General features: G+C 40.4%; 1 protein-coding gene and 1 long non-coding RNA gene across 2 annotated transcripts in view; one reads left to right on the top strand and one right to left on the bottom strand.

The window, feature by feature from the left end:
• The window catches only part of LOC110353630 (uncharacterized), a 100,948-nt gene that overhangs the window by 43,371 nt on the left and 41,217 nt on the right, over positions 1–16,360 (bottom strand). Inside the window, exons 4-5 of the long non-coding RNA XR_011811512.1 lie at positions 16,187–16,292; positions 13,374–13,487 (exon numbers count right to left, since the gene is read on the bottom strand). This is a non-coding gene — a long non-coding RNA (uncharacterized lncRNA). The remainder of the gene's footprint in view (positions 1–13,373; positions 13,488–16,186; positions 16,293–16,360) is intronic.
• On the top strand, positions 4,357–14,077 carry FETUB (fetuin B). Its single transcript, XM_005024654.6, has 7 exons — positions 4,357–4,672; positions 8,728–8,838; positions 10,223–10,310; positions 10,857–11,023; positions 11,943–12,056; positions 12,985–13,074; positions 13,549–14,077. Exons 1-7 carry the CDS (start codon positions 4,451–4,453, stop codon positions 13,975–13,977), a joined length of 1,221 nt encoding a protein of 406 aa, XP_005024711.4. The 5' UTR covers positions 4,357–4,450; the 3' UTR covers positions 13,978–14,077.

The following is a 16,360-nucleotide window of genomic DNA, read 5'->3' as shown; positions in this document are numbered from 1 at the left end:
TTCTCCCTGTATATTTTTTCATTTAGATGTCAAGTATCTCCTTCATGGCATTATGAGTCATATTCTGGGCCTGATTTCAAAAACAGTAAGCTCCTGCATTCCTCATCAGCTTCCCTGGGATGTGTGGGTGCTGAGCGCTGCAGAAAATCAGGTCAGTCCTTTCTTTTGATCACACACCAACAGCACTAAAGAAGTGGCAGGAAAAAAATGTATTTTTCCCTTCCACCTGTAGTGTTTCCTAGCATGTACCTCCTTTTAGTACCCACCAGAAAAACCTCAATAATTTTGGATATGACATAAAGAATAATAGGAGCGTCGATGCCTACAAAAAGAACAAAGAATCAGGACACATTCATTGCTGCACAGGCGGAAAGCATCGATACTCCCAACCACGCACATGTGTCTTCTCTGTCCTGCTGCAGATACACAGGCACAATACGATCCTGGGGCACTGTACGCCTTGTGTGCCTCTGAGGGAAAACCAGCTCAAAGGAATAAAAATACAGTACAGACACACGACTCATGTAATAGGACCCAGACAGTGATGGCAATTTACCATTGTCCTAGCAGTCAGATCTTCCCTGTGTTTCTCACGTGTTACAGCCCAAATCTATTCTTGGTAGAGAAGTGAAAAGACACAGGGGCCAGAAGGATCTTTACCAGACTGGAATTGTGCAGGCCCAGGGGAGCAGTCTCAGAGACAGTCATGAATCTTTAACCAGGAACAGCACTTGCTACAAGATAATTACCATGCAGGCAGCAAAACCTGAGGAACACATGTCATTTCTGAACTGCTTCAAATAACCTAGTCTATTCTCTTAGTTACAACCTTCCAGTGTTCAGTAAGCAACACAACTAACATTTGTTCTTTGTGACAGTGCAACAGGTTCTGATACAGAAAGCTTCCGCTCTGCTGTGTCAATGGGGAAAGGAAAAGCCTTATGCATGTGTATCAGTGCTCACCTGGGTGTATGGAGGGGAAAAAAGGGAAAATCGGCCCCAACTCTGAGCCACAGCATAATGGGATGGCGGCACCCTGCCAACAAGATCTCCCCTGTAAGGCAGGGAGATCTCCCCAGCCCCGCTGCAGGAGACATGGTACAGAATGTAAAGAAATGGCTACTACTATCTGCGTTAGTGTAAATTCAGATCTGAATTACTGAGACTTCAGATACACAACACTGGGTTTCTAACTTCCCTGGAACAAAGAGTTTTCCTAGCTTTCGGATTTTTAAAGCTAGGATTCACCTTAATTAACCATACACATTGTCTTATATATAATGGAGTCGGTGCTACGCTATACCAGACAGCATTTTCCAGACTTAGTAAATTCTTTATCTGTTACCAGAAGCAGCAAGTTTATAAAAGGGATCCCTGCCTGTGGGGATCTCTGAACTCAAGGAACGCTGCATTTTCTTTTTGCAAGTTCCAACCACACAAAGCGAGGATATGTAGCAGAGCACCTGCAGCCTCCATGCTTCACAGATGTTCACTTACACCTGGCCTAGCTACTTTTTTTTTTTTTCTCCTAAAACATAAAAATAAATAAATAGTAGAATTGCTCTGTACTTTCTTGTGATTCCAGTTAGTAACTGCACATCATTTTTCCCCTTAACACTTCCCTCTTACAGACACATTTTCCATAACTGTTTTGAAGCAGTCAGTTTGCCTTCCCGAAGCACAGCCCTGTGTTCATGCACCTGGACCTCAGTAACGGATTCAGAATTTAGTAATAGATGTGCTGGGCAGGGAGCGCTATTAAATGGCAATACATAAAATTCAAATGACTCCTTTCTTGAAATGCAGCATGAATAGTTTTGTCAGGTCTGCTTCACTGACTGACAATGCTTTTCAGCTTTTTCAAACTCTGTTTTGCTGAAGCATATGTACTTCATATGCTGCTTTGCCCGGACATGCTCAGATTTCCCAGCTGTGTCCATGTTTCGAGGTCAGCTACTTGAACAGAGAATTTTTTTCCTTTCCAGTGGGAGGAAGAGCACAAAGAACAGAGTCAGGGATAACAATTCCTCATTATGAGAGGCACCGACACAGCCAGTACTAACTGGCACCCATCTCCATAGAAATGCCATGTACTGTAAGGATAAAGAAAATGAGTTATTATGCTGTAGCCGCAGGGGAAGCATTCCCAGGCACAAGGAACAATGTGAGTGCGTCTGCATTGCTGCTTCTGCTGTTCCTCTACTATGGCTACAGCAGCGTTTCTCAACATTCATCTCCTGTGTCCCTTCCCTCCGGGATACAGTCCGTACATCAGCCCTCACCCTCCGCCTGAAAAGCAGCTGGTGACACTTGCGGTGGCTCAGTCTCGCAGCCCTGTGTCCCTATCTGAGTTTTCTCTGTCTGTCACCAACCGAAGCCTTCCTGGAAGAGTTTCAGCCCCGGTGCTGTTGCAGGTCTTCCTGGCTGTATGTAAAACCCCACTCGGCTTTCTACAGACTTCCCCTGTGGCAGCTTTTGCTGTCTCACAGAGGAACATCCTTTGAGCATCGATGGGTTAAAAACATTAAATTCTTTGCAGTACCAACAATATATAAATTTAATAAGAAATCTTTACAATAGCGTTAAACAGAGATAATTTTGTCCTTCGCTAGCACGCCTCCCTCCTCACTCAATGTGTGTACAACCCTCAAACCTAAAGCTTCGTGGTGCTATCCAAGAAATCCCTGTGATCACAAAGCCTCCTGTGACCAAAAACGAGGACCAGGGAAATGGCTTCTCAGCCTCTGATGATCTTTCAAGGTGAAATACTGCAGGACTGTCCCTCTGTAGAACACCACCGACTTTTACTGGGATACTCCCCAAATAATGGTAGCTGTCATTTCTCCAGATCTTCAAGGTAAGAGGTGAGATTTGCACAGCTATTTCCACCCCTCTCACGCATGGAGCTCCTGGCAGGTTGGCCATGAGGCCCACCGCTGGCATTTCAAACCGAATTCTCTCCGGACAGCATTTTCCGTGACCCTTTTTCATCCATACTCAGCAAATCACTGGAGAACCAAGAGTGGCCACAGAGCAGTCTCTTAGCTAGCAAATCAACCTCCAAATTCAGCAGCGAGGGGAGAAGTTTGAGGAAGCAATAAAGCTGCAGAGCTGAGCGGGCGCTGTGTGACACGACGGGGGCAGCCGCTAAGCCAGGGAGAGGCTTCCCCCCGAGCTGCTGCCCTCAGCCACGTCAGGACGGTTTTATTTAATGCTGCTGAAAAGGAATGGAAGCAGGGCACTGAGCAGTGCTAAAATAATTAAAACAGTGACATTGCTGACCAATTTTCTTTGCTCCTCAGGCATCTAGCCACAGGCTTATGGTTCTCCTGTGGCTTCCTACGATTTAAACTGGAGTAGGCTGTGGCAGTGGTCAGAGGAGAGATGCCAGGGAGCTAAATATTAAGGAGGCAGGACTCTTCTCCTTGAGCTAGAAAGCTAAGGTCCTATATCATCTAGCCAAGACACAGTTAGGGAAAAGAAACCACAGTTCACAGAGAAATCTCTGGACTAAATCTGGCAGAGCTCTGCAGGGTGATGTGAACTGCAAACAACTGGATGTACATTTTCTTGATTCAAGGTACAAAAAGAATAATTTACAGGGAAAAAAAAAAAAAAAGAGGGAGAGATGGCATAAGAAGGAAGGCACTAGTTACATGACATCAAATGAAGTTCTCCCTCTAGTTTAAATTACACACTCCCTCTTCTTTAAAAATTTTTTTTTTCTTTTTTTTTTTTCTTTTTTTTTTTTCCCCTTTTAGATCTTCCCCTGGACCTTTGGCTTTGAGACTAGCATAATCAGCCCCAGGTCTGTAACTTTTTTACAAGCCACCTTCCTCTCCTCTCTCTGCATATAGCTTCAGACAATTCTTCATCATTAATTTTTGTTTTCAGGCCACAAAAATGCAGCAGCGTGCTAAAACTGGTGGGGAAGTCCATGTGCAATTAAACTACCGAAGGTGTAAAATCAGTCAGTTCCCTGCCCTGATCCTGTTTCCATTCAAATCATCAAGATCTTTGTCATCGTCTTACTTGGGAGAAAAACTGGATTATTGACATAACAGAGCTTGAGCCAGAGCTGTCCTCAGTGTAGGTTTATTTAAGCAATACTGGCTGCTTAAGAAAGCAGCTTTTTGTGTATATTCTTGTGCTTTGTGATGAGGTCAAAGTTATATGGTCTGCCCAACATAGTCTAAATTAGAGATGTAAAGCCCAAAGGAGAAAGCGCTCGCTGGTCTCAGAGGGAGCTACAACACTTTCATAAAACTTTGTAATCATTGACTTAGTGTTTGCTGTTGTCTCTGTAGGTTTAAAGGTGATGGTCAGTATGTAACAAAGACGGACCCGAGTTTATAAAGGGACGGGGCTCTGTTACAAAACTCTGCTATTTCACACAGCTGCTCCATACCAGCCTACCGTTCTGATCTGCTGCACCGGATTCCCAAGAAGAATGTTTTTACTTATTTCAGTGCTCTTTAGCATACAGGGGCTTTGCTCCTGGGCTGCCTCTCCTCCTGCCAGCAGAGTGCCAAACACATTGCTGTCCCCCACCTGTGATGACACCGCAGTAGAGGAGGCGGCAGATCTGGCCCTTCGCCAGATCAATGCTGACCGAAGAGAGGGCTACATCCTCCGCCTCTATCGCATCTTCAGTGTCAGAGAACATCCTCAGGTGAGTTATTTGCTTGCTCTCTATCTGTTTCTGTCCTGAAGAGCCCTGTGTCTATCACCATTCCCTAGCAGTAGTTATTTGAACTAGGAAATATTTCAAAAGGCAAATGTAAATTTACCTTCACAGGACTCCAGGGGCAATGCCAACTTTATGCACAGATGACTAGAAACAATTTCATCACCGCTGTGGGCAATTAGAGAGCAAAGCTCAGGCACGATTCTCTGCTGCCTGCCCCTGGTATAGCTCCAGGCATTGGTTCAAATTCGGCATGAAACACCATTGCTCCGATTTAGTTTCATATTCACCTTCCTCCCACACCTCCTCCCACTGCTTTGTGCAGCTGGAGTGCAAAGGCTATCCAGTCACTGCACATTTTGCACAAAGGATGTGAGCACTAACAGGCTGTGGTGGTTTTACCTTGCTAGGCAGCTGAGCTCCACCACAACGCATCCAGCTTGGGACCAGGGAATTCCTTCACAGTTTTCTAAATGACGACTCGCTCCACAAAAGAAATTCAGAACTAGCTCAAGTACAAAAATTACAAAGGGAATACCTGTGGAATATCACTCTCATAGCCTCAAATATCTTCTTTCCCCATGTGCACTTAATTTATTACTAATTAATGTTACAAAACCTGAATGGCACTAGCAAGGGACAACCTGAGACAAAGGCACAAACTCGTAAGGCACCATGGAAGCACACCGATAACATTCCCTGACATGCTTGCTCCCTTCTGGTAAACTTATCCGAAGGGCAAAGAGTTCTGAACCCTAAAAGAAACTGAGGCTTACTGCCAGATGCTTAAAGATCTGTACTGGTAAGGACATGACACTACAACCTGCTGCTCTCACAAGGACATGATTTCTGCAGACATGCTGTGACCTCCAGCAATGCACGATCTCACAGCTAAAGATACACACCTTGCTCTCTGTTCTCCCCCTTGCTTTGCTCAGGTGACAGAACAAAGCAAGTGGATCAGGTCTCTGAAGAGTTTTTGCCACGTAGGACAACTCCCCGTGAGTTGACCCAGCAGCCGCCCCACCAGCCACGGAGCTGGGCACCTCACCAGCCCTAGCACCAAGGGCGTACCAAGAGGGGAGCCCAGCACGTGGCCAGAACTCAGTCTGTCATGTCAGCCCCTAGCTAAAGGTGCCCTCTCGGGGTTATTTGCTACTGATAGTAATTAGAACAACCCTATGGCCACCGAGGCTGCAGCATGCTGGGTGCAGCCATGCTGCAAACCACTTGACTCGTCTCCTTGCTTCTCCCTTCACCTGTGCCAAGGCTATCTCAGCACAAGACAGCTCTGCGCCTTATTTGTCTATTTGGTCTGTTACTTAATTCCCTAGAGTCTTAACTTACCTCCTCAGGGCCTAGCTTGTTCCTTGTTTCCATGGGAGTTTAATTTACTCTTATTCTTATTTTTTTCATCTAATATGCTTATCCTACAAATTAGGTGTTTCGAGACACTGTGTAATAGCACACTAGACAATCTAAGCCCTTTGTCACATTTTTGCTGCAGCTGAACACAATACATAATAAGCAGTCAGCTATGTCAGGGATAATTACGGAGAGTAACAACTTTATGCAACCTTCTATGCCCCTCAAAAAAAATCAAGAAATCTTTTTTTCTTTTTTTTATCAGTCTTTTTTTTTTTTTTTTTTTTTTTTTTTTTTTTTACTTAGGATAAAAGCATTTTCAAAATGACTTCGAATTCTAATCTGCCCTTAAGCAACTTGTGGTTCAGTTTTGCTCTAATTGAAACTAATAAGCCATCTGCTATTAACTTATATGTAAGTAGGACAGAGCTTTTCTTTCATACAAGATACTCATGATTAACTTCAATGACAGACACTTAACCAAAATTACAAATCACGCCAGAATGCTCCATTTCTCTCCCTTGCACCAGAACTCCCTGCCACAAAGGCAACGCTGCGCTGCTGCCAAATCTCTTCTGGCTCCAAGGCTTCCCAGCACACGTGGCGGCGGCAATACTAGCATCAGCAGTATCAGAAGGGATCTTTTTGTCAATGCAGAGACGACATAAGTTTTTATTCAATACTAAGCAGAAATCAAAAGGCCCTTGCATAACGGTCTTTTTATGAAAATTAAAGTAAGGATAATGAAACCTTCAGAGAACTGCTGAGCTCTGAATAAACCCCAAATTATCCTTTCCCCAGTAGAGGATGATACATACTGAAGCAGGTAGACAAAAAGATGTGTAGATTTTATAATAACCTCATAATAACCAGCATATTAGAGCTGGTATTAAACAAGAGAGCTACAGGAAACAGGAAATACAGTTTGGTCCACCCTGGCTGCATTTAATACTTCCACAATCACCAAGCTTTTCAATCAGTCTTCATGATTCACTGGAGTAAATCCATCTAATGTCAAACATATTTGATTGTAAGAACATTTCTTTAATGTGACCTGTGTGCTTTTACCTCCAGAATACCCAAAAGACCAGTCTGAAAGCTCAAGTCACCAATCCCAACTTTGGGACTCCTTAAAGACACCACTTTCCTTGGCTATTACTTTCTCATTGCTAATGTAGGGATAGCCTTAATAATGTTTTTTTGTTTGTTTGTATGTTTGTTTTTTCCTCATAGAGGATATATTTAAAGTTACATCTTGAAATGTATGCTGCAGTACTCAAAAATAATTACACTTTCAGTAAATGGCAATGACTTTTTGATAAGTCTTCCTTTCAGTTTACCAATTTAACCTATATTAGCCAAAACCTTAAGGAGACCATGATCGTGGTAAGGAGACCAAGATCATGGCACTTAGGTGCACTGTATGTAAACAGAAAATTATGGTTTCTTCCTTCCAGAGAAGGACCTATACAGCCAGGTGTGGCGATACTGCCATGCAACTGTACACAGTGCTGCTGCACCTCAGCTTCACTCTTTGCCTAAATAGCTTTTTATCTTTTCAAGACTTTTAGACTGTCAAAAAGAAATCAAAACTGAAGTCAAAATGGTATGGATACAAACCCCAGACTTCTACAAGGCTCTTACACTGTCAAGTGTTTTCTTTTCTCCATAAACTAGTGAAATCAACCGCAAATGAATGAATGCTCCTCTCATTTATTTTGTTTTATTCCCCTCTTTAACAAAGAGATAGTCTCAGTCTGAACATGCACATAACACTCACGTGTACGTTCTTTAGATGCATAAATTACAGCTGGTCACTTTCCAGCTTTCCACTGCAGAAAATAAAACACGATCCTAATAAGCTGAACCAGGAGTTGCACCATGTAGCATTTTATTCCTCAGTACTAGATCATGTAATTGCTATATATATTGTGGTGTACTTTTAATCTTTCCTTGTCCCCTCCCCATGGAAACATGTTTGCCCAGATCTTAAGCCCTAATTGCTTTTTGCACCTATGCTGCAGTGAACTGAATAAAGGTTTCAGTGGACTTAAGCACTGGTTCAGAACATAATCACTGGACTGAAGATTTGAGTGAGTCTGGAACATCCATGTGTATATGCAAGGTGCCTCATAGCACTGTCTGGTATCTGAGAGAACATTTAGATCATCTGCATCATCACAGTCATTGTCTCTTTGCAGTGCAAAGCATTCATACTTGAAGAAGACACTACTCTAAAAAATAAGAGCTTTCTCTTTCTAATGCCTACTGGGAATGTTCCATGTCAGCAGATTATTATTATTTGTAGTAATTATTGCTGTATTCTTAATGCAGGCAAACTAGCCCGCCTTTCAAATCTAATCATAAAAATGCAGTTGACAATGAAAGCATCACCACATTTAGTTCTTGTTCTTGGGTTCTGGTTGGTCTGAGAATCAGAGGGATAAACTGACTCTAAAAGACTGTTTGTTCTTTCAGGTGTGACCAAGCCCATTCTCACAGGACCTGACACTCCTGATTAGCCTCCATTGAGAATTTGTCCCACACATTGTTCAGTTCTCAAGATTTTGTGTGCCTAACCTGTGTGTTTTGTGTTTTTCCAACTCTCCCTTTGATTCCTTCTTACCTCATTCTGTACAAAACTGGGATATGACCCTTTCTTTTTTTGTGCTCAGGAGATCACTGGTTCTGTCTTCTACCTCATTTTGGATGTAGTAGATACCGAATGCCATGTACTCAGCAAAAAATTGTGGAAGGACTGCACAGCCAGACCTGCTCATAAAACTGTAAGAATTTTATTTCATATTTAATCTCAGGTATGAGAATTACTCAGGTAGTACTGATGACAAGAAAATCCCTGCACAAGCACTTTTAGTAGGCAGCAGAGCTTAGTTAGAAAACCCATTTTTAAGGTTCAGAGTTTTCCTTTGTACTATCTAACCTATTTTTAGAATAGTAACATATATTCTATAAAATGAGAATTGCAAGTTACTTTTTGACCAGAACTAATAAGCAGATATATCTAAATAGCTATGATAGGACACTATGGTTTACTTTTACAGCAAACCTGTTAATATTTTGTTTTAACAACAGACTGTCAAGAAATAAATAAAAGAAACTCACCTTCATATAATGTGATTTTTATGTACTTTAATTCTACTTTTATTCCAATAACTTTGCAAAAATTGTACTAAAAAGAAAGTCCAGCAAAATGAGTTGCGAAGAAAGAAACTGATATAAGACTGTTGCTACCAGTGACCAAAATGATCCTGAACAAGTGAAAAATAAACTTAAAGAATGGAGGTTGACTAGAAGATGCCTTGCATATGGAAAAAAAAAAGAAAAAAAAAAAAGAAAAAAAAAGTTGCTGTAATTAAATTGTCCTAGACTGCTTCTAAAGTCAGTTACCATTTTTAAACTATAAAAAAAATAAATAAAATGGAAGAACAAAATAATTCAGCTCACTTCCACTTACAGCACTTTCAGCAGCAAAGGGCGCAAAGAACATATGGTCAAAATGGCTTCTATGAAGCCTAGAAATATATGTCTGAGAGGCCTTGATTATACATATGGCAATATTTAAGAAGCACTTGGAGGACACACATTTTCAAACACAAAGACACAACGGATATTAATAGGCCATCATTTTTTTTTGTCATAAAATCAGAGTTATTTGGTCTGCAAGGGTGGCATTACTGTGCCACAAGCTGGTTTAGCTTCACTCTTTCTTGCTTCACAGGGAAAAGGGGAAAGCTGGAAGACAGGTGACTGGTTCCAGACACTCCGGACTGGTCTCCAGCTTTAGGTTGTCTGGGTTCAGTATGTTGACCCAGCTACTGGTGTGGGGGGCTGCCTAGAAAAGCACTCTGTGGCACTTGGGCAGCTCTCAGCTGCCAGAAGAGTGGCTCTGCATAGCCCTCCTGCAGTCAAGCACTGCACCAGGATTACTCAGAATTATGCTGACACCAGGGGAAGACCTGGGCTTTTATTTCTAATGGGGTTATTCAGAAGAGAAATGTGCTCCATTCCCATTTGAGTAATAACACAACTTTCTTTTTGAAAATAATTTCATGACTGTAAGAAGAAAACTAACCGCTTGCTGTCTGGGTACTAGATGATCATTGCAAGGGCTGCAATATTTATTGTTTCTACGTGTTTATATTGCTTTAGGTTTATGGTCAATGTAAAGCAATTATCTACATTAATCAGTCAAGAAACATTGCTCATCTGAATACTTATGAGTGCGTTCTACAGCCAGGTACATCTTTATTTAATACGATCACTTTAAAAAAGGACTAGAAAAATAGTTTGCCATATAGCAATAGTTTAAATTTTAATTGTGATTATGGCAGCACAGCATTTCCATTAGCTTTCAACCGACCTAATTTTCTCAGGTCAGTGATCATAAGACCAGTGCAGTCCTGCAGCACAAAGCAGTGCAGAGAATAACTGTTTTCAGCGCTGGGAAACCCTGCAGAGAGCTTCTATGTGGGCTTTTACCCTCTGGTCCAGAAAGCATTTTTATGGGTTTGCGAAGGGCAGGCTAGAACAGCAAGCCTGTTCTTACTGTCAGTAGGCTCAACTTTTTTATGCAGTGTCTCTGCCTGCATCACAACATTTTTATGGGTCTGCACGTTAATAAAGATTCAAAAGTGTTAAATGAATCCAACCGCATAGTGTTACTCCAGGAGACAGGAGGGTAAGCGGGCTGGGTTGGGGGCACAGATGTGTTTGGAGTGACCTACACTGTCAACATGCTCTATGGTTCTTCTCCTTAATGACATTGTTTTGTTTGAATAAAAAGTTCCACCCAGATATATTTGGGCAGTATGTCCTGACTGCCCAGTTGATGACTGTCCAACTGAGCCCAAATATTTGGAGGCTGCTGTTCAAAGCCTTGGCAAGTTCAATGAAGAGAGTGAACAAACTCATTATTTCTCTGTCCTCAATGTCACAAGAGCTTCAATGCAGGTAAGCCAAAGCTCATATGACCTGCTTTAGCCTTCAGGAAGTATGAAACCTCTTATACTTCCTATGATTTGTTATGTTTCACAGACTGTGTAGAAGTTGTATATGTTTAGTACAGAGATTACTCCCATGGAGAATTCTGGGAAATCTGCATTAATCTAAGACTCTGACTCCATCTGTCGCAAAAAGAACACCTTTTTCACAAAGCTGAAGATACAGATTTGTGTTCCAAAGTTTAGCAAAGCTTCACTGTGAGCTCTTTTTTCCACTGAATTAATGACTCCCAATTAGAAAGTACTTAATAAAGCACAGTCATTCCTTCTAACACATACCTGTGATTCACTAAATGAGTTAAAGCATGGTTGAAAATTAATTTTAGGCTAACAGAGAATTAGTGATCACCTGGCTAAATACTGTTTACTACAGTAATATCCAGTCTCTCTAAAACTCATTATGTATAGATAGCAAGGTGGATTTCACTCTGTCTCAAACGGTTAGGTAGTATTAAAGTGCAGTATTTCATTGCTCCAATTTTCAAACCCAGGGGTACCTATATTTCAGGTGTGGAAAAAGCGATCTTCTTCATTAAAGCAGCCTGAAATGATCAACAAGATACTGAACCGAGTCCCTGGATATATAGTTCTATGTGGGTGCATACTTCTTATGAAAACCAAACTTGTTTGAACTATAGCTAAAGTGAGTCATTAGGATTGGGCATATGTAAGAAGTAAAAAATAACCAGGCAATAAAGTAGCACTGGCAAAAATCATTCTCCTGTAATACAGCTAACAGCAATACCCCAAATATAACCTGCTCCTTCCACACTTAGCAGGAGTTTTACATCCGTTTCAAGGGCTGTAGGACGTTTTCTCCTTCTTGACAGATGCACAAGGGCTAATTCAAACTGGTTTCTTATTAACAGTGGGTCATCGGTCCAGCATATTTTGTAGAGTTTGTAATTCAGGAGACATCCTGCTCCAAAAGTGACTCGATTGCTGACATCTCCAAGTGCAAGCCTCTTCCATCTGAATTAGCTGTAAGTATACACAACTGTTTTTCAGATAATATGGTTCCTTGGCAAATACTTGCCCTGTTGCTTTGGTTCTCTGCTGACAAGAATCACACCCCACAGGTCTTTCTATGGGTTGTAGCTTCAGCTTGCATGTATACAAATTACTTTAGAATAGAAAAAACATTTCAGTAAAAGCTCCAAATTCTTACCTAGAAGTCCATGAACAAAGAAAAAAAAACAAAACAACAACCAAACAAAAAAACACTGTCCAGAAAAGTGGGTAGCTTTACAAAAGAAACATTCTTAAGGCTTTCTTCCAAATAAACTGATACAGACAAAGAATCGCAAGCAATGTATAAAGAGCCTCTCCACACTACAATTGAGTTAGCTAGGGAAAACATTTAGGAACTACAGAAAATAAGTAAACAAACAAACAAACAAACAAACATAAGAGAAACTGAAAGACTAAATGGACATGCTGACAAGAGATTCTATTTCAAGTCCCATCTCAACTGAGATCCCAGACATGTTATCTACAGCCCAGCAAATATATAGTTGTTAGAAGAAACGTCTTGTCATGGATTCTTCCACTTGTATGATTTGAAATTGTTTTTGCCTAAGAAATATCATTATGTTCTATTACACCTTGCCTAAATGGGGATATTTTGCTAGCACACAACTTAAGCATGCTGTTGTAGTTGGATCTTAAGTAGCCAGCTCATTTTTACTCTTGTGCTACCTAGCCCTCCTTTGCAAACACAAAGCCTTTTTCAAATGCTGCCTTTCTTCGTAAGCTTGCCAATCCCAAAATAAAAGTGCCCAAGCTGCTTATCCCTTCAAATACATGTAGAAGCTATAACTACTCAGCCTTTCTTAATCATCTATTTTACAAGATAAGAGCTCAATATCAGTGCTACAATGTGAAAATAATACTTGCATTTTCTTCTTCCAGAAAATGGGTTTCTGCAAAGGCTCTGTAGTAAAAAGCGACTTGGAAGACAAACAATCTGTCACAGTATCTTGTGAAATCTACAGTCCTCAGGTATTTCTTAATCTAATCTTAATATTGTAAGACTAACACTCCTTTGGAAAACAAGAATCGAACTCTTGAAAGCCCAGCCATTTTTAAGTTTTCTTATTCACAAAGATATGGGCTTTGAGAAAGTGAAAAGGCCAAATCAGGAAGAAATCTCTCTTGTGATAAAGCAGACTGTTGCTAGGTGGATAAAAAGGTAAGAGAATAAGTGTAGAGTCAATCACACAGACTGTGTTTAGAACGCTCAACAAAGAAATCGTAATAAATAGCAAAGGGAATACAAAGTGTAATAACTGTGCAGTTACCCAGGATTCATAAGAGGTAGTTCCATCGGTCTATCCTTGGAGCTTCTGTTCTGCAGCTGGTCTCTGAAGACTGGAAATGCAGCAGATCCTTAGTATGAAGGGTGACCTTCATATCTGAAAAAAAAAAAAATTGTAACAGCTTCAATATAAGTGATGTTTATTGCCTGTTTTTCAGGATCCTGTCACTGAAGAAGAAAACCAACAAACTAACCAGCAACCTGGAGAATCCAGTCAGAATCAACAACTAGCTTCCCCTTCAGAAACCAATCCTTTCTCCTTACATCTAGAAAAAACAGTGGGCTGGGTTAAAATTCTTCCTCCTTCAACTGAGGATATCTCTCCCTATAACCTACCTGAAAGTCAAAAAGAACATGAAAATAGAAAGCCAGTTCCACCTACGGCTGTAGGATCTACATCCAGTCTGCCAGCCCCTGACGGAGAAAAGACTCAAGAAGACAAACCAGACTTGACGAAACCAGTCACTGCACCAATTATTCTCCCCTTCCCTGAAGAACTTTCTCTCTCAGAATCATGCCCAGGAGAAGCAAAGGAGAAAAATTCCATCCTACATCCTTTGCTGACTAGAAAGCCTGCCAACGTCTAGGCAGGAGCCAGTCCCCTTAACCACCTGCCACAAAGTGGCTACGTGGTCTTCCCATTTATGTAACATCTTTAAATAAACAAATTGCTTATCACAATCTTCATCTTTGGAGTTCTTAGTTCTCTTTGGAACAGCCCAGGCTGTGCTCTCACTGCGCTGACCCTGATCACCAGCAGCCAAACCTGTGGGATAGGGATGCTCTCAGGGCCCTTACACAGTTGCACTCTACATAACGGTGTATAAACAGGGAATATGACTTCCACACTGTTTAGCATTAAAAGCTAGTGGGTTTTTTTTATTACCTTATAGGTCAATCTCTTATAATTACCCTTATTATAACTATATAAATATTATATATAACATTATAATATATCACATCATCTTATTATACAATTCATATTATTATACGATACATATTCCATTGTATTTTATTATATAACCTTATAATTAATCCTATTTATTTCCCAAAGAGATCAAGGACAAAACTACATAGTTTGAACATAATCTTACTTTTACTTCTGCAGTTAATTTTGCAAGAATTGTACATTTTCTACTGTTTGTTCATAGTGTTTCTATTTCATCCATAAAAAATACATGAGCCCCTGTCAAGAAAATGATTGGTGTCACAGTGAACAGCACAGAACAAGAAGAGGAAAAAAAGAACAAACAATCTTTAAACAATAGATGACTCAGGGAATTATGTTATAAATTACCTAATTTGATGCCTTTCTTCAATATGACTGCCCATTTGAAAAATTAAACAGCATTGTAAGTAATGAATGGGGGTGGGATTTGGAACACAGTAATGATGTGAATATTATTTTTAACTGATGAGATGTATTTTACACGTCTTTGATTATTTACACAGCATTTATTTCACCTTTTTTTTTTCAACCCTCCAGAAGAAATTCTGAATTATTATAATGAAATATTATAAAGACATAAACAGAAGAAATACCCTACTGCATCAGAAGAGTGGTTGATCCAACCCAGTATTCTTCTCTCACTGTGGCAAAATGATTATGGTTAGGAGAAGCATATAAGCCTGCCCCCCTTCTGCAATCCATTCCCCTTCTACTTTTCTAGTATCCAGAATCATTGTACTAGGGATTTTAAAGAGTACTTCTCTGCTTAGACCTAGTATCCACTTGTACCAGCTTTCCAAGAACTTTTGGAACTTTTTTTGGTCCATGCTGTTGGAGCATGGACCTGCTGTCCATGTGTGGGAAGTGTGTCCGTGAACTTTTCTAAACCAGTTCTGACCCTGTTGATATTGTTTGTCTCCACATCGTTCTGTGGCAAAGAGTTCCGGAAGTTTACTACTACTACATAGAGACATACTATTTTTATCTGTTTTAAGCTGATTCACACCAGTGTTAAGTGCACATCACCATCATATTATAAGATACCACATTTGGCTTACAGAGAACTATTAAGTGAATTCTGAACTAACTATAAAAGAATGCCACTACTTTGGCTCTGGGCATTTTTGAATGTGATTTCTCAGATGACAGACATGCTAACAGTTGGCTTTCATTGAATAAGAATTAATTTAATGAGGATTAAGTATGATTGCCCACAATATTTCTTAGTGTTTTTCACAAAAATAAGCCAAAAAAAACCCTTCAAAGTCAAACATGTAAACCCAAGTCAATTATGCAGGTAGCACCTTTTTCTGTAAGAAGCTGATCCAATCTCTCACACCAATCTGGATTTGGAAAATTGATCTGAATCTGACTTTGTCATTTTGGGCTTACATTGACTTTTTGTATTTTCTTATTCAGAGGTTGAATTTTGTACTGAAACCTTAGCCACTCCCTGACAGTGTCATTACTGCCATTTAAGAAAGTCTTGAGCTATCCTAAATAAAACATTTTGAATAAAACAAGACAATATCTTCTCCTTTCTGCTTTGTAGAGAATACTGAGATATCCTGCGAAAGCTATGAATATTACTATGCACTGAATCATTTTAATAAATACTAAAAAATCAGCAATTCCCTAAGTAAGTCTTTTGAAAGCTACTACAGCCAAAGAGCACATAAAACTACTTAGACTGAGTGCAAAGTTAGATTTATATCACTTCATGCCATGCCTCAATTGTGTTGGTATTAAGCCAGTCAATCCTATTCTGTGTGCTGTTCTGAAAAGATGTAAAGCTGATGAAAGTCTGCTCAAAATTTTCCCAACCTGGAGGAGTAGCAGGTACTTACATAGAGGCTATAGACCACCTGCTTGCAAGGGCACATTGGGCTACAACCCTTCTCCAAATCTGAGTGACCTTGTTTCCCTTTCACTGGTTCTCTCCTCATTAAGGACCTGCAACAACAAGGATACGGATATAGCCATAATATGACCACAAATATCTCAGCGTATTTGTATTTCAG

Source organism: Anas platyrhynchos, chromosome 9 (genome assembly GCF_047663525.1).
Source record: "Anas platyrhynchos isolate ZD024472 breed Pekin duck chromosome 9, IASCAAS_PekinDuck_T2T, whole genome shotgun sequence".
In the NCBI taxonomy this organism is placed as follows: domain Eukaryota; kingdom Metazoa; phylum Chordata; class Aves; order Anseriformes; family Anatidae; genus Anas; species Anas platyrhynchos.
The sequence above is the reverse complement of the archived record's forward strand: the minus strand, read 5'-3'. Positions and strand labels throughout refer to the sequence as shown.

What these genes read in the sequence shown, in the direction of transcription:
- FETUB (XM_005024654.6), top strand. Translation starts at nt 4,451, where the DNA reads ATGTTTTTACTTATTTCAGTGCTCTTTAGCATACAGGGGCTTTGCTCC. An exon ending in CCAGACCTGCTCATAAAACT is followed by an intron (nt 8,839 to 10,222) that starts GTAAGAATTTTA and finishes ATATTGCTTTAG; the next exon opens with GTTTATGGTCAATGTAAAGC. An exon ending in TCACAAGAGCTTCAATGCAG is followed by an intron (nt 11,024 to 11,942) that starts GTAAGCCAAAGC and finishes TCTTATTAACAG; the next exon opens with TGGGTCATCGGTCCAGCATA.